Raw genomic sequence first — 17,964 nt, forward strand, 5'->3', positions numbered from 1 at the left:
TGCTCTGAGGTTGATCGGGGTACCCCAAACCACAGGCCTTGTCAGGATTAAGTCAGCGGTTGGGAAGAAAATAAAGCACAAGCTTGATTTTCGACAGGCATGGGCTCTTCAAAAGCACAGGATGTGTGAGGAAGCAGGTCAGACTGCTCCAAACACCATTGTCCCCATCCCTTCAGAGGTGGTGGCTCCTGAAACACGCCTTCCCTCCACCGTCACTGTTAACTACGTCAAAGCTAATGCCCTGAGAAAGATGAGCGCATCCCTTCTCGAGCACTGAAAAGGAAAGTTGCTCTACTTACAACACACAGCGGCGGCGAGGAAACCAGCCCCACACGACACGCTCCTCTCCTGCAGGCCCAACGGGAGGAAGAGACCAAGTGCTGGCCTTACAGCGTGGCGCAGGACCTGGTACCTGCCGCGCTGGCGATGCCAGGAGGGGTGGATGCTTTGGGGAAAGCTTCTCCAGGAGCAGCACGTGGAGCCTAAAGCCCAGAAAACCCAGACACAAGGTGTTTGGCAGACACATAGTGGCAGGTGCCTCGAGCATCCACAGGGCCGCAAGCAAAGCTGCGGGCATTGTCCTGAGAGGGCTGGCCAAAATCCTGGTAGCCAAATGGAGGAGCTGTTTGTATCGCTGGTTTTGGGGAAGAGCAGGAAGCACAGTGTCAGACACACACATTCCCCAGCACAGTTCCCCTGTGGGGTCTGGTGGACGCAGGACCTGCTCTCTTCCCTCCCCGGGTCTCCCAAGTACTGCCCGGCTTTAAGAAGGGAACTAAATTGTGTGGGAGCTAATGAGGTTAACGCGGGAATTTCTACCCATTAATCACTTCGTGCTGGGCTCTGGGGTTTCCTTGAGTTTAAGCTGTGCTCCTGAGACTGCAGGGCTGGGCAAGCTCATGCTAGGGAGGGCAGGCACCCCGCAGTGCTTACACAGGGGTGGGCTCTGCGAAACACGAGGGCTCGCAGCCCTGGCGCTGCGGTCGCGTATCAAACGCTAGCAGGAGACAGCGCAGTACGATGCAGCTTGTCAGCGAGGTGGATCAGCTCCAAGCAGTGTCTGAAAGCTTGCACAACAGCAGCAACTGCCAAGGTCAAAGATAAGTTAATTTGATCTTAATAGCTGACAATAAAAATTGACTGTTATCTTGCCACGCTTTGAACCGATAAGAGCAAAGCACCAGCAAAGTTTCTCAGATTTGTCTTCAGGGAAGAATCTGTAATTCTGGCTACCGTGTACCAGCACAGACATCCCCAAACTCAGTCCTGTGCCTTTGCTATTTATTTCTTCTCTTAATTCAGCACTGAGAGAGCTGTCCTGATGCTGTGAGAACGGGAAGGGCTCTCCTGAGCACACAGGTGGCCCCAGCGGACCTGGGGGAAGCTTCAGCACATCTAAACAGCAGATCCACACCATTTGGAAATCCAACACAAAAAGACAGCAAGAAATCCTGACAGGACGACTCCCAACAGAAAATGACGTGAGGTGGCTCAGCATTGGCCACCATTTTCTGCTTGCTTCTATTGACATAATAAAGACAAGGTTACAGATATTTAATGAAATACCTGCAACCTAGTAAAATGAATATGCTTTCTGCAGTGTTGCAGGATCGCTCTCTTCTTCATCTCAGCTGGAAGTCTCCCTTGGTCCCCTTTCTAAGAAACCTGGAGAGCCAAAGCCAGAGCAGATGAGACCACAAAGTGGGACAGAGTGTCCCCAGCGCTGGGGCACACCCCTGAACAGCCCTTGGTATTCAGAGGCACTGAACGTGCCCACAGCTAGCACAGAGAGGAGTTTCTGCTGTCTCAAGTTTTTATTGCACAGAAGAAGAAATAAATAATTTAATGGCTGAAATGATCAGAGATTACAGGAAGTGAGAGGCAGTGATTTCCCCCTCCTTTTACTTAGGTGCATACATCTATAAAGCTCAGTACAGGATGAGCTTGAAGCAGAATTAGCAAAATGCATTTTGTTAAGGCACTTCTGAATCATCTCTCCTTTTATCCAAGAGATGCTCTATTTGGAGATAGCTTTGATTTTAGGTCTTGGTTCTTGTTTCATAAAGGATGTGGGAAGCCACACTATGAAAAGATGCTAAGGCATCACTTCGTGGTTTCACAGTAGAGAAGAGTACATTATACTGCATTACTGCATATAAACGCGCAGGTTCGATTCCAGTTATGAATATATTTCATAATCCTCTTGCACTTGCCACTGGTTCTGGCCTATTGTCTAACACCTTAAAGTACTTTCTAAGACCTTGGTAATTGAAACGCTGAGGTAGAAAATTGCTGTATCACAAGCAGGCAAATTCACGCTGGGAGGAGAAGTGAATTGACCTGGAAGGTCGCATCCATCGGTGGCACAGCTGGGACCGGGCACTCGGCTCCTGCATCTGAGGTCACTGCTCGCAAATACAATGCACGCTGCTGCCCTGCTCCCCCAGAGGACGTCTGAAATCAGGTGTTGTAAGCTTTTACAGCAGCGACAGTATTCAGAGCTCAGTAGTGCTTATAATTGAATTCTTTAAAAGGATTATATCATTCTCAGTAACTCATCACTTCACTGGATCGGCCCTTTCATTTGCGTGTTTGGTTTTATCCCCCTCCATTTCGGATAAGATTTGAAACCTGGTCATGCTGTAGTTTGCATAAACAAACAAGCCTTGAATATGTAAATAACTATTCACATCCTTTCCCTATACATTCAAGTATTTCACAAGGCCCTGTGGCAGTGACTAGCACTTATCAGCCCTTTCAGAAACGACAGCTTGGTGTTTTTTCTGTCCTCCCCCTTCACTGAAACTGATTCACAAACTCTTCTCTGCTGATAAGGGAGGACTGGTGATAGCGGTCTCGAGAGGCAAAGTCTGCGTTCTCCTCGGTGAGCTGCGTGGTCTCCATGCCAACTGTCGCAAAGGCCGGTGTCACAACGATCTGCTCCTTTGGAGATGGCCTTCTCCTGCAAACACAGAAGCAGAGGCATGACCCGCTGCTTGCCGTTAGCAGCCACGCGCCCGGCTGGGCCAAGGAAAAACGTGCTCGTGGCAGGGCGCTTGGAGACGGGGCTGCATTGCCCTCGGAAGGCATAGAGTTAATCTGCAGTCACTTTCCTAGAAGGCATGCAAAAACTGTACTTCAACCTCGTCCCTCATAAACACTGGAAAATATACATTTTCTTAGCAAATACATTTCCTCTTTGGAATTGCTCCAAACATCGGCTATGCCAGTTTCCAGATGGTGCAGGAAAAGAAGGAGCACGAACTATTGCTAATGAAAAATATCCTTCTTATAGTTTCCTAAGCTTTCGTGTACATTTCAATTACTTTTGAGACCAGGCTGAAAACTCTTTTCCTCTTTTAAATAAAAGAGGAGACTTTCCTGCAGTTTCTTTTTCCTGGAGGCCAACTTTAAGAAAACATTACTGCACACCTGCAAATCAAAACTGGAGGACCTTATAACACTGACTCAGCCCTCTTTAAGGCGCCAAGGATCCTTGGTTGCTTTCAGTGCTCTTGCACTCTAATGCAATGACTTCTTTACCTCAAATTCATTAACATGTCTTGCTTGGATTTCAAGAAATTGTGGCTGAGGAAAAACGTGCAAGTGATTTCAATGCAATCTCTTGCAGCGCAGCAAAGGTGGGCTTCAAAACAACCCACCCAGCCCCCAAGCAAAGCCAAAACTGTGTCCGTGCCAGCATGAGCAGGATCCCTGGCATAAGGACGAGGTTACCAAGCTGGCTGGCTCAGAGATTGCAGTCTTAGGGGAGGGAGAAGTAAGATCAGTCTCTATCTTGGGCTGCTGCCAGTTCCTCACTCCATCCTCCTTGGCAGAGCCTCTCCTCATCGATTGCACTGATCAAAGCGCTGAGGCCTGTGCCAGCCAGATAACCTGCAGGACAAAACGCCCGGCACCAGTGACACCTCTGCCCACAAGAAGCACAAGGGCTGCCTCTCCAGAAGGGCTAGCTTCATCTTTCCTACTCCCAGCCACGTATGGCAGCTGTCCGTGAAGTTAACCAGCCTCCCCCAGGGAGCATCTGACAACAGGCAGGGTTGAAAAGTGCCGAGGGACAACTGGGAGGAAAAACTGCTCCATCATCATAGCTGCAACGAGGCAAAATTACAGGCAGTGGATGCGGCTGTACACCGAGGCGGAACAGGACAGCTAAATGCCTGGGACACAAAGCAGCGGGGTCTGACTCACCGTGCAATGAGTAATTCTGGCAGCGCTTCCAGCACAGCCCCGTGCGCCCTGTTCTCCTCCTCACCCCTGGCTTTGGCTCATGTTAAGAGTGCAGCAGACATGGTGAGTGAGGGGGAGAAAGGAGGGGGCAACCCCTTATTCCAAATGAGACACGCACAAAGCATAGTGCACACCCTTGACACCCCCTCGCTCCTCCTGTTCTGTGTAGCTTGTCTGCCTTGGGCTCTCATCCCGCTAACAGAGAAGTGTGCAGCTTTATGCAACTGCCATGAGAGGCAGCCACAGCTGCGTGAACGAAGCTATTCACAGCAAAAGAGCTTTGCAGGACAGGTGGGTCTTTAAGGCAGCCCCACACACTTGGGGAGATCCACTGGTCTGGTATAGGCAGTGATGGATGGTGATGCAGGAGACCTGACATGTCTGTTCTGAGCCGTGCCATGGACCTTCCATGGCGATCTAAGAGAGGTCCCATCACCTCTGGCCACTCTCCTGAGCCACCTCTGCCACAAAAGGCATGTAGCCATATTATAGGGACTGTGGGCAGAGACAGGAGCTTGCAAGGCAGGCATACACATGTGCCAACGTGCCTAAGTGCCTGGACCTTCATTTATTTTAAAGAAGCCACCAAATTTGCACACCTAATGCCTGGCAGCTTATGTTATGCGGTCTTTACTACAGTGCTCCCCCACTGCAATAGAAAAACAGACAAACAGATTAGGAACCCCAAATCCCACTGCTCTGTACAGCAGCACGGATGGTCATTACCCCCCATGGGAAACCCAACCATGACAGAATTAATAATTAATAGGATCAAAATAAATTAACGAAACCAGTTAATATCCAACCAGACAAAAACCCTGAGGCCTTCTGAGAAGGAAAACACCAAGATATTTTCTGCTGCAATCCCATACAAACTTGATACTGAATGGTTGCTTCACTGAAGAACTTGTTTATTTGCCCCTGCAGCTATTGCTGCTTCCCCCCAAATTTCCCCTCTGAAACTCCAGCCCAGCTGGCAGATGCGTACCTGTTCCACCACCACCACAGCAGTTCACCACCTGCCGCGGGTGGAAGAGCTGGAGTCTCCCACTCCTCATTTACTACCACGTTTTTCAGTTCAAGCTGAGCCTCCAAGGTTGAGCACAGACCTTTGGGATTTGAACAGTAAGATCAAGAAAGCTTCAGCCACTGGGATACATCAGCACTGGGCTAACTGGAGCCAACAGCCTTATTTGCCTTTAACTAAGAACTTGAGGTCCCCAAGAAGGGCCAGACAGACTGCTTGAGGTAAAGAGCAGGTCAACTCTTCCCATGCACATTAGTGGGAACAAGGAGCACCGCCTCGATCTCTGCCAAGTGACTGGTACCAACCTGCATGAGGTGATCAAAGCCGACTTAATCCAGCTGAACAAACTGAAATTCGCTGCTGCTCCTACAAAGAAGAGGCATGAAAAGTCGGTATGTTGCTAATTCCCTCGTAACAGCATTTCACCATTGAATTTTTGCATAAAATCCCAAACTGACATGTTTGTTACTAGCTTTCAGTACACAAAGATTTAGCAATTGTGAGAACAATTCTGGAGTCTTCCCACTCGCTGTGGCTTTTAAATGATTGCCGAGAATCTAACCCAAAGTTCATATGGAGAACAGCAATTCCTTCCCAGACCGACAGCTTGTTAAAATACCAGCAAATAGGTGGCCAAAGCAAAGACACCAGCTGCAGCACCTTCTCCTTAGGCTGCAAAGACCATTCCCACTGCAGGGATGGGGAGACTGAAAGAGCTGCTCAGCTGACCCTAGCCACGGTGGCCAAGGTCTCACTGCTCCCTCTTGGCTGTCCCCACGGAGAGCTGGTTTAACTTATTAGACAGACACCAAGGTTTATTTTGGGACTTCTTTGTAGAGTTAATTTCCTGCACTGGCTAACTGCAGGAGCAGACAAGTGCAACAAAAGCAGCCCCCGAAGTCTGTGGTGAGGGATAGGGAGGAGAGCAGAGACCCAGCAACAACTGCTGGATTTTTTTTTTAGGCTGTTGGAGGGAAAGAGGGAGGAGGAGGGACCCATCAAAATCATGGAGCATTCCTGTGGCAGAGCCACTGCTCCTGAGGTTTTCATCTAGTCCTTACTTCAGAGCATCTCTCAAGACAGTGTCTCACAACTTCTCTGTAGAGAATGGTCATGCAGTCTTTTGAAGAACAAAATGGGTCATTTGATGTGGTGTGACTGCAAAAATAATTTTCACTCACAACCAAATAAAAATCAGGCTGAAGTTTGCATGTTCATTTTTAACTTCTTTGCCATGTGCTGTTCTACAGTATGCATGGGAACGCATGTGCAAAACAAACCAAGACAAAAATGTTTAATTTTGTCATTTCTCAAATCACCTTCCATAATCTTCCACACACTGAGAAATTCTTTTTAAAGTCATTTTTGGAAATATTTCAAAAGAAAATAACAAAGATATAACAGTGAGTAAGCAAAGGCAAAGAAAACCCCAAGGCCTGCAGACACTGTTTGTGTTTTGTTTAGTATTTAGGGGCAGTACAAAAAGTTTGTTAAAATAAAACTTATGTATTTCAAAAGATACAAAATGGCAAGTAGGAAGAACTAATTCACAGAGTCACAGAACAGTGTGGGTTGTGGAAGGGACTTGTAAGGATCGTCTGGTCCAACTCCCCTGCCAAGAGCAGGGACATCTTACGCTAACTCAGATTGCTCACAGCAACTCTTTTCCACCATCCCATACAGATAAATAAAAAAGAAATCAGTTGTAGTAGAAAGATTGGTGAGTGATACATTGACAGCTCCTGAATGACAACCCATTTTTGTTTTCTCACAGCATGGGTTTCTGAAATCTGTTATCTGCTTCCCTAATGCCTAATGACCTTTTATCTAAATAAACACGGGTGGCTACCTCTGCGTTGTTTAAAAGACACAAACTCAGGTTCTTTTGACTTCTCTCATCTAGGTTTTCACAGGTGCCGAACAAAACATTGCACATCCATGCATGCAGGTACGTATGCATTATACACCTACATACATATGTATGCATATGGACGTAAGCAGGCACCTACTGTGTGTTTATCACCCTCTCCCTTCAGAAGCAGACCAACGCAAACCTCTCCTGCCTCCGTGCCAAGGGGTACGCAATTATGAGCTGCTTTTTCAATGTGCTTCAATATTTAATTTTGAACTTGTTTAAGCCCATCACATGCACAGACCTTTTTAAAGCCCTTTGCCTAAGAGTATTTTCCCAGATTACGTTCCTAACATATTCAGCCTGTTTAGATCTGGAATCAAAAGGCTCTCTTGTTTTGCAGTTATGAATGCTGAGATTTAATGAGATACTTGTCATAATTCCCGTTTTCATTAAAGTTTTCTCAGGTGGTTTTAGACTGATTAATTAAATTTATTAAAATGTATTTACAACAGATTTTTTACAACAGATTGTTCTCATTGCCGCGATACTTTTGCAATCTGCCATCCCTGTTAAGTCTCAATATCTGCTTTTGCCATTTAAAGTACAGTACAGCCGAAAAGCAAGCACAATGTGCAAACTATCAAGCTAATGCTAGTTACAGTTGGAATCAAATATTAAAGAGCCAGACATAAAATGCATTGAAACTACCAAAGAAATTAAATCTCATCACTCACTGTGCCACCTGCATATTAAACACAAGCATCAAAATTCATAATTAAGTTAAATTAAAGCTTAATGAATTTTTAAGCAGATTTAATAACACAGAAAAAAATTACCCACCCAGGGGGAGTCCTGGACTCACTTGGCCAATGTAGAAATACAGAATAACTGCTGCTCCCAGGCTGACAAGGGTGTAGATCCACTGAATGACAAACATTATGATGAGGGACACGATTGCCTGTTGAAAAGACAAGGTTTAGGGCTGCTCCAGAGCAAGGTGGTATACTGCTGTCAATCTGACTGCTGTTCTGCATAATCCAGAGAAGCTCTGATCATCTTTTGCTCTGGCGCATGGGAGAGCTGGCGGCACGTGCCCGAGGAGGAATACCCACCTTCACACGCAGCTTCACATGGTTTCAGCAATTTATTCTTGAATCTTGCAATCTGAGCATGGTTTGCAACTCCAATAAAACCTCGTTAATAAGTGAGGCAGTACTGGGGTTCTCAAGCTGTTATGAGAGCATCAGTAACTGCATTTTTATTTATTTAGTGCTAGAAACGCTGAACCTTGTGTTTCAAATTCATGTAAAACCAGTGCTTTGATGGCTTCTCTGCACCTCCATCTTTCTTAGGCCCTCTCGGGAGTGCTGTGTAAGAGCTGTGCACTGTCTAGACCTGGGACGCAGACACTCAGCTTTACCCTGATGAGTGTTTCTGTTGAGGTGTCTGCCTCTTAATAACGCCCCATGATGGGGACAGAGCCAAGGTTCTCCTTGCGCGAGATCTACTGCACAGCCCGCACCCTGCCCATGGGAGGAACGACAGCAGCCACAACCACATGGGTGGATGGACCTTCCTGGGCATCAGCAGCTGAGGACTGTGGTGCAGGTCCCTGGGGGAACCACGTCATCTCCTGCCTCCAGAGTGCTCTGTGGCAAGTGGCTTTTGGCCACACATAAAGTATTTCTATCTAGCGTTACCAGAAAAGATTTGGGTATGGCATGGCTGAGGTTTCTCTGCAAGGAGTTCCCTGTGCTATACGGAGCCTCATTTGGTCTCAGTCATAAACAAGGGACAGCACAGGCTTGCACTGTCACCTTCAGCAGCATGCAGGTAGCTTTTAGTGAGCTGCCTCAGGTCCTAGAGGCAGTTTTTGCTTGAGCTACTCCAACATACACCAGCTGCAGGTCATGGAAGTGTTAGCTAGTCCACGGGGAGCTCCCAGCCGCATCAGCCAAATGGGTCATTATTTGGGAGCATGAAGCTGTATCTGGAGCCTCACCAGCTTGCAGGGTTAGAAGTAGCTCAAGGGGCATACGAGTAGGGGCAGAAGCAGCATCTTCACAGATCAGGCTAGGCACAGACAAGGGACAACGTGTAAGAGCTAAAGCAGTCACGGCTGACGTGGCTGGTGAAGCCTGAAGACAAGGCAGAGGGGAAAGGAGCCTGGATGAAAAAGTGTATCTGATTTTTCTTCTGCGATTTTATTTTGCACTGTTGATCCCTCCTCAGCTCTGTTGCAAAGTCATCCCAAGTCTGACTATTGACAGAAAACCAAATCTGCTTTAATGAGCACATCAGTCATCTCTTTACGCCAATTCCCCCACGAAGGCAGAGCTGACCACTCCGAACCCTACGATGACAAGCACTCGGGGGCCCCGTTAGTTACTGAGCCCAGAGAGAGCATTAGCTTGCAACCTCCTAGAGACGTCATCACTAGAGAGGAGCCTCCAGCATCCATCCCACCCACCGCGCCACGGTCTGGCAAGACCTTTCTCCAGTAGTTGGCTGCTGGCAGCCAGAGCAGCAAATTTGAAAAGTAGGTGTCAAACTCTATCTGAGGATTAAATTAGAAGGGTTCAGTATGTTATTCAAGGGTGTTTGTTATGTTTTACGTACAGCTATTAAATCCCCATCCATGCAGCAAAGCCAGATGGTTCACTCATTATCCATATCTGACCCTTTTCCTGTCATCTGCCCATTAATCCATCTTCCCAAGAAGAATTTAAATGTCTTAAACTCTTCAGTGGCTTAAGGAACAAGCTATTTAAAAGTTATTTATTCTTTAAAGTAACATGCTGGAGGAATGCTCTGCTTTCCTCCCTCAAAATGTGGAATTTCACAGCCAGGCTGCTCTGATCAGGAGTTCAGTGCTAATGAAACCCCACCCCGAGCTTGCAGAAACTGTTTCATATATAAAAATAACACATCTTTGAAGCTGATGTCTCAGTCCATTCCATGGCAAGAAAAAGCAGGCTGTTTGATTCACAGTGAAAAGAGGGACACGGTGATTTTTTCCCAACGAGCCATGTATGTTTAATTCTAGAAAAGTCCTAAGATGTTGGAGTTTGTTTATTTATTGCTGTTGCTGTTTTAAATAATGTCATCTACCTTTCTCTTAAATTGAACCACTGGGCCTATGGTCTCTTAAGTATTTAGTTCAGGTGACCTCCTGGGATACCAGAAACAAAAGCCATCTGAAAGTACTAGAGTGTATTTACACTAAGTGATGAATTTCCTTCCATTTTCGGCAGTCACAAACCAGTGCTCAAAATAAAAAGAAAATTACTTACACCAGCAAAGGAAACCCAGTGATTGCAGAATCGGGAGTAGAATGATTCTGGAATTTGCTGAATTCCCAGTTCTAGATTTTGTTGCCTTACAGATGATTCTAAAGGAGAAAAAGAAAAAAAATATGTTAAAAATGAGCTGAAGCATTGGTCTCTTTCTACTTTGCCAAAAACCAAACCAGAAATTCTAGCTGACAGTTGGGCATGGCACAGTTTAACCAAAATTTCTAAAATGAAAGCAGAAAAGGTGATCAAGAAAAAAAAAATTTACAACTTTGGTACTGAGTCTATCTTTAGGCCTCACATAAGTCATTGCCTGTGATTGAAACTGAGGCAGTTTCCATGTTTGTAAAAGAAGAGAAACAATTCTTTTCTCCCCCACATGGGTTTATGAAGCTTAATTGACTAATGTTGATAGAAGACTACAGATCTGAGACAACTACCTCTGTGGCAAAACACCCATATTGCCAATGAAATAAATTCAGATTCCTAGCTGTGGATGACAAATTACAGCCTCCACCTGCAGCATAGGGATCATCTCATTTCCACAGCCAGAGATTTAGTCTCCCAAGGCTCCATCCCTCCTACTCCACATCATGGTGAAATAAGGCCCAAGATAACACTCAAAATGTTTTTAATGTACAGTGTTAAGATTGCATTTGTAGAATAATGAGTATGCAGTAAACAGCCCTACACTAAATACAGTCCTGCCTGCTTTCCTGTGATTAATCTTCCACGGGAAATTACATTGGAACTTCTCCTGTGATTCATTATGATGAACTCTACCCTCACCTGTAATAAAAGATATTATTGCTATGAATCACTGAATGACAGCCCCGTATAAAGCTAGTTTCTCGCCTGCCTCCAGCAAAGCACCAGGAGGACTAAGATTGTAGATAATTCCCTGCGAGCATGAAGATGCCCATCTTCTACACACTCACCTTCCACCTTCTGGCTGCAGAGCGCCAGCGCCGGGCTGTGGAGCTGCTCCCCCTGCTCCAGCAGCTCAGGTGTCCCCTGGGTGTCTGTAGCAGGCGACCAGTACGGACCCACCTCCAGCTGGTGGCCCTGCTCAGTGAGGTCCTGCCAGCTTTCGTGGTGGGGCTCTGCAGTCTCATCCCAGCCATGCTGAGCTGGAGGAGCATCGTGATCGAGATCCAGAAGAAAGCTGTCTTGTAACGTTTGCTTGGCTGGCTTCTTCACCTTTTTCTGTTTGACCTTTTGGGTTAAACTCTCAGCTCCTTTTTTGCTAGCACTTGGCTCGTTACGAAATGGTTTAAAAAGCTGGTCCATGTCTTTTGTGAATTCCAGCAAGGTGCCATTCGATCTGCTTTGAATTACTCCATCTGATGCGTGGCTGGAGGTCTTGTTGAAAATCAAAGGCTGGGAAGAGTGAGGCTTAGCGTTTTCCACTTGTGTCTTGCCAGCTTTTTGCTGATCATCGTAGCACAAAGAGATTGAGAAATAGGAATAGTCAACAGCAATATATGTCAACATGAAGTTGATGGTCACTATCGGAGCAAGAACGTTCACTTGCCCAATGAAGACAAAAGCCATGGTAATGAGACTTGTTAAGCAAATCGCAGCCACTGGAGTCCTGTTGGGTCCTTTCTATTACATAAATAAAAGAAACATATTTAAATTAATACTCGTGAGCTTTGCCGTGAGGGTCCCTGGTGGCTCAGCTGTAAAGAATGGTTACCCTGACAGTCTGCAGGTACATGCATAGTCATGAAATACACACCCCCATGCACACAAGCAGAGGCCCATTGGCTTAATAAATTAAAGAACAGACTGGAAGCCAAAAGCTGCTGAGTTCCCACCTCACCTCTGATCCTCACTCAATTTTTGTCTTGGAAAAATTCATCAAGTCTCACTCTGTATCTCAGAGTATGTCATTAAAGCAGCAATGAACCTTCAGAGAGACACGTGGGGCCTATGGGAAGTCTGGGCTGTGTTATAGCAACAAAACGTGTTAATTAAGAGTTAACTGTTCATTTCTAATTTTTGTATTTTTGTGCCATTTTTTATCAGTAGCTTCAGGCCCTGCCCTGACTCAAGGCTGAGCTAAATCCATGATCTGCTGGGACTGTACTTGGCATCTCCTCCTTCCTTCTACCAAAGCTGCATCAGCCCAGTACCAGGAGGAAAGCAGCAGAAAGGTTTAGCAGCTAAAGGACGCTGGGGGCACCAGCAATGCCAGGCATCAGTCAGAAAGGCAGGCAACCAGGAGAAACACAGCTTGTTCTTCTCCTTTGGGGTAGGGTTAGGGTAGGGAGACAATGAGAGAGAGACAAAGCAAAGCACATTCAGGGAGACTAAGCTCACAAATTTTAACCCTAGGTCTAATATGCCCTTTCTCAGTCATTGCTAGAGAGTCAGATGAAACGATGCTAAGTGTCCATCAGAGCCCCTGCCAAGGCCGTTTTGGGGTGGGGGTTTGTCCCGTACTCCTCACCTCCAAGGACTTTCTAAAGACAGGTAGAAATTGAAACCATGGCAATGTCCCTTAAGAACAAGCTTCGGTTCTGAAAAGGATCAAAAGGAAATGCTTTAAGTTCTCTTGGCACAACACGGAGTTCTGCCAGCAGTGTGGCAGCTGAGGGATGCACTTCAGCAACGTGCTGGGAAGGTGCTCTTACAGCCCCCTCACACCAACACCAGCACGAGACAGGGAACATTTTCCATTCTACGTTTTCATTTACTGCATGTGCTTCTCCAATAAACACACAGCTCAAATGGAAACTATTTCTATTTCCTCCACACTTATTAATAGAAAAGGGGACCGGTTCTGGACCTTACGCCTTTTCACAATGAAATGAGAAATATGTCTCAGGGATAAGTGAACACGGTTCTCAGAAAACATCTTAGGTATTAGAAAGACTTAGCGAGATAGGGAACAGATGGTACGATCTCAGGATGCCTCTGGCTTAGGTTTAACACTACAGAAAACAATAGTGTCCTTCACATTAGCTGGGGTTATGTTGACTACAACACTTTCCTAAACCATGGAAAAGAAGAACTGATGTGGAACAGATTGTTAAGGGCAAATTACATTTATTCACTCTCCATGAACCAAATCTAGACAATTTTCAAGGTGGCAGAGAGAAGGAACGGGTAAAGTGATCTGCCTTTAACGTCTCACCTCTTTTTGAGCACTTCCACTGTGGCACTCTGCCTAGACAGAGTTCAGAGGAGAAAATATTACAGAAAGACAGAAAACCAGAGAAGAAAGGGAATCAATTTTGCAGTCCTAGGGCTAAATTGCTGACAATTTGGCAAGTGTTGCCACATGCAGAACAGTCTGTTCTGGGAGTGCCTGACAACTATCCTCAGTCGCTGGAAGTTTTTGCTGTTGTTACCATTCCTGATTCTCCTATATTTATTACTATTATCTTGACTTTAATTTTCAAGAATTGCTTTGAGAAATACAAAATGACATAGAGGAGATAATTATACTTATAAAACAATCTTAAATATTACTATTGTGAAATATTCTCCTGTATTTATAAGCTGCTCTGAAGGAGTATAACATCTTAAGATATTCCCAGCTGCTCAGTACAGACAGTTAGATGCTGCAGGTTATTTAGAGCAATGAATTTTTTTTCTCCCTGTTTAGAAAAAGGGAAGTCCATAAGAAATACTTTGTTCTAAACGTATAGCCCAAGACTACACAATCCTTAGTGACTGGGACTTTGACTGTTCTCAGGGGAACAACTCATGTGAATGAGGATTAGTGACTGGGACAAGGAAAAAGCCTCTTGTCATATTCAAAGCAAGGCTTTGTTTTGAAGTATATCTAAAGCTTAGCAGCCCCCTAAATTAACCTTTTAAATCTACTCTCTTTTTATTATTTTTATTGAGCCTAAAAGACACCTCACCCTGTAAAGAAGTGTCCTCTTCTCCAGCGTGCACAAACTGAATCCACTGCACTGGGACTAGCGATGTACTCAGCTCTGAGGTCACCAAAGAAGGTAGGAAGATTTCAAAGAGAAAGTGAAGGAAAGAAGAAGAAAAGAACAAAAAGATAAAGAGGCAGCTAGCATCCATCTGACCAGAGCAGTTAGACAAAAGCTTCAGGCCTCTGCCCTGAAAGGGAGGGCACGGAAGAGCTAAGTACCTTGGTCACAATTACGATCAGCATGGGCTTAGATCAGGTGTTTGCAAAAACAAATCACAGGCAAAGTTGTACCATAAGTGGCTGTTTTCCTGGAGACATCTCAAAAGAAAAGGACCAAAAGGAGGAGGTCCCACAGCCCAGGAAGGGCTGTCCTGGCACGGCGACAGGACTGACAGCTCTGGGGCAGGGCATGGCTGAGACGTGGTGCACAGATCTCATCCTGCCCCACAGACGCACAGAAATACTGCCTCCTTATATCAACAGTTTCCCTCAGGTTAGGTTTTGACAGTAATTTCAGAGAAAGGATCACTAACCCCGTGTCCAAGAAAGGCGAGCATGGGGACCACGTTCTCCTGGGCGATGCACTGCAGGATTCTGGGTGCTCCGTAGAGCCCTCCCATGCAGGAGGCCAGGGACGAGATGTACAGCCCTAGCAAAAACAAGAAACCCACCAAGGATACCTGGAGGAAGCAGAGAGGATGCAAAGTTGATTACTTCATTCTTCGAAGACCTGTGAGTGATTTTAAACACATATATACTCAGAAACCCCCTGCATTTTGTAACATTGCAAAATGAACTGAGCCTGGGAAAGCAGCAATTTAACCGGTCTGTGGTATAATGTACAAGCAATTAATACGGGAAAATTACCCCATAGAAGTAATTTAATACCGAACATCCTGTACCAACAGAGCCATTTGACAAGCTCATATCCAAGAAATTCTTTGTCACTTGGAGCAATTGCAGCAAAGCAGCAGCTATTAGATTCCACTTAAGTAACTGGAAGTGAGTTTATTTCAGGAGAGATCACTTATATACAGAGCACATCGTACAGGAAAAGCTACCCAGGCTTCCAACCATCCAAAACAGGAAGACAAACCCCTGCGTCCCAGAGGGGAAAACCAATCCTGAAAGAAAATCTGCAGTAAAACCAAATCAAACTTGCCACTTAAACAAATGGCATCTCAAAAAAAATATGCTCCAAGGGATATAATACAATGACCTTATTTTCCTGTCTTCAAACGAGTAAAGAATTTCCTTCAGCCAATGCGAAACTTCAAACTCTTTAAAGCCATAGTGCTCCAAGGCTGGTTTTATTACCAGTTTGTAGTGAGCATCCCCTCCAGCTGCCAGTGTGACCGCGTAGCACCTCCTGCAGGCGTGGAAACCTGGCGGGGCTGCAGCAGCAGCAAGCTGTGAGCCGGGCATGGCCACCAGCACCCACAGACTCTGCGAAGTTCAGCTGAAGCCTGATAGCTCTGACCTTTCTCAAGGAGAGCAAAGGGAGGTCCTCGTGAACCCTGTAGTTATGGGCAACTTCTACAGGCCAAAATACAAGTTGTCTATACAGAGACTTAAGGGTTTTTCTCTTGGTTTGCTAATAACAGGCTTTTAGCTCATTTTTCCATGGGAAGACTTGTTTTCACCATGTTTGCCAGATGTTTCCAAACGATTTTTGAACACGCTCCTTAATCTCAGCTCAGTCTGACACAGGTCTGAGCGTAGGAAGTTCCTACAAATGTCACACAAGCAGAGGGATGGCAGGGATGGGAGGGGGTGCAGCCATCTCCTGGGGGAGCCCCGAGCTGACATCAGCCTTCACCAGACTGCAGGGAGAAGCAAGCTGGAGGGGAAACGCCAAGTTCAGATGGAGTTGAAAGCATCCCTCTTCTCCCTCTGGGGACACAAAATGCTCTCAGGGTCTGTCAAACAGGAGCAAGGACTGGTGTACCCCTGCGTGGGTCCCCAGTGTCAACTGCTGCAAGCACAGGTGGAGGTGCACTTGACACGGTGCCAGGGAACAGCACCCGGTGCAGGCCCTTCAACCTTCACTCACTTCATGACCTCCACTCCTGCCCTTCTCCACATGGAAAATAACATCTAAATGGACCTGCTGCCATTTTCTGCATCCTCCGAGCTTCTGCTGCTGTTGAAGTCAGGTGGCATATGCTTTATTAGCAGCAATTACACAAATTTACATGTCTAAAGATGATTGAAGATACATCTGCCTTTTTCTTATCTATGAAATCAGCATGCGGCAAAAAGGAGACTGGGTAAAGAGACAGAAAACACTTGCTGCTCAGGGAAGGCATGTAAAATTAATGTCGTGTTTCAGAACCGTACCAGTCTCCTGCCACTCAAATACACACTTCTTTTCACCATGAAAATCCACTTGCCTTGGGAATTTTATCTTGTGGGGCAGAACAAACCTGAGGGAAAGATTAGCAGGTATCAGCTTACATCAGACAAATGGACAGACCCTGGACGTGGGAGTCTTACGAGCAGAACTTCCCTTCCCTCTCCTACAGTACAGGCCTGGTTTGAAAAATACTCGACAGAAACAATCAGTTGTGCCATACATCATATATTAGTTTAGCTGCCAAAAATGCTTGCATTTAAATGTACTACTTGACATTCAAATCAGGGTTAGAGGGGAAGAGTCCCTTTCACTGAGGCTGATGAAAGGTTTTGCTGTTGGTTTTAAGCACAGAGAGTATGAATACTTCGTAAGAAATTGGCACTTCTGGCTCATTAAGAAGGGAAATTACTGAATCTCACTTCTGTGTTTAAAAAGCCAAACAAGTATTGTGAGGCAGAAAAGCAACTAAACACTCGTTCACCTGTGACTGATGAAAACGGGGAGTTTGCATGTTCAATGTATAATGAATGACCTCTTCTTCTCTCTGTCCACACAAAGTCATTAAAATATAAAGCAACTTATAATAAAGAAACCACATGAGTATATGGATTGTACCATAAAAAGGGAAGAGAAAACTGATTTTGCTTTTTTGTTGTTTGTTATTTAACGTAACTAAATAACTCCAGATTCACTTACTGAGAGATTTTTCATTTTTTTCCCTTCAGAGGATTTTGAACTTAAAACATAGCTTCAAAAATCTCTCTCTCTTCAGCTGGTTCAGTTATAAGTACCATCTCATTACTGTACTTTTCATCCATTAACTCTGTCTCATTTACATAACAAAGGCGTTGCCTTAAAGAACACAGACTCATTCTTTTTGTTCCCTGAAACAGATTTTTTTTTTTACCTTAGCAGGAAGTCATAAGAGCCCCACCAATAACCTGGAGCTTATTTTGGGGACTGGAGGAAGTCTAGGGCTACAATTACTTCGAGAGAAAATGAAGTCTGAGTCTCAAACTGACATTCTAGATTAAAATCATATTATAAATAAAATTAACAGAAAACATCTCCAATTAATTAGGAAAACAGTTATATATTGTAAGGCCATGATTTTATATAATGCTGAATATTGTAAAATTAGCTCTTACATATCCCATTTAAAGTAAGACAGCAACACACAAAAATCTTTGCTCTCTTTTCAAAGGTCTGTAATGGTAACGTTCATTGCCTGTAACACTACAACCCTCCTTCATTTATATACACCAACGTGGAACATCTCAAGTTCAA

The 17,964-nt window shown here is 45.2% G+C and overlaps 1 protein-coding gene across 8 annotated transcripts in view; it reads right to left on the reverse strand.

The window, feature by feature from the left end:
• Nucleotides 1–1,795: 1,795 nt before the first annotated feature.
• SLC12A8 (solute carrier family 12 member 8) overlaps nucleotides 1,796–17,964 on the reverse strand; it is a 53,125-nt gene continuing 36,956 nt past the window's right edge. For 6 of the 8 annotated variants that reach the window (XM_083840649.1, XM_083840653.1, XM_083840652.1 and 3 more), the window contains 7 exons: nucleotides 16,715–16,747; nucleotides 14,855–15,001; nucleotides 11,362–12,031; nucleotides 10,424–10,521; nucleotides 7,971–8,088; nucleotides 5,581–5,641; nucleotides 1,796–2,962 (listed from right to left, as the gene is read on the reverse strand). In XM_083840649.1, coding sequence (XP_083696775.1) covers nucleotides 2,797–2,962; nucleotides 5,581–5,641; nucleotides 7,971–8,088; nucleotides 10,424–10,521; nucleotides 11,362–12,031; nucleotides 14,855–15,001; nucleotides 16,715–16,747 — 1,293 coding nt within the window. In that variant the 3' untranslated portion in view covers nucleotides 1,796–2,796. The remainder of the gene's footprint in view (nucleotides 2,963–5,580; nucleotides 5,642–7,970; nucleotides 8,089–10,423; nucleotides 10,522–11,361; nucleotides 12,032–14,854; nucleotides 15,002–16,714; nucleotides 16,748–17,964) is intronic. The other 2 variants (XM_083840655.1, XM_083840654.1) reach the window with 2 other exon arrangements.

The sequence above is a fragment of the Anser anser genome (assembly GCF_964211835.1).
Source record: "Anser anser genome assembly, chromosome: 6".
NCBI lineage: Eukaryota > Metazoa > Chordata > Aves > Anseriformes > Anatidae > Anser > Anser anser.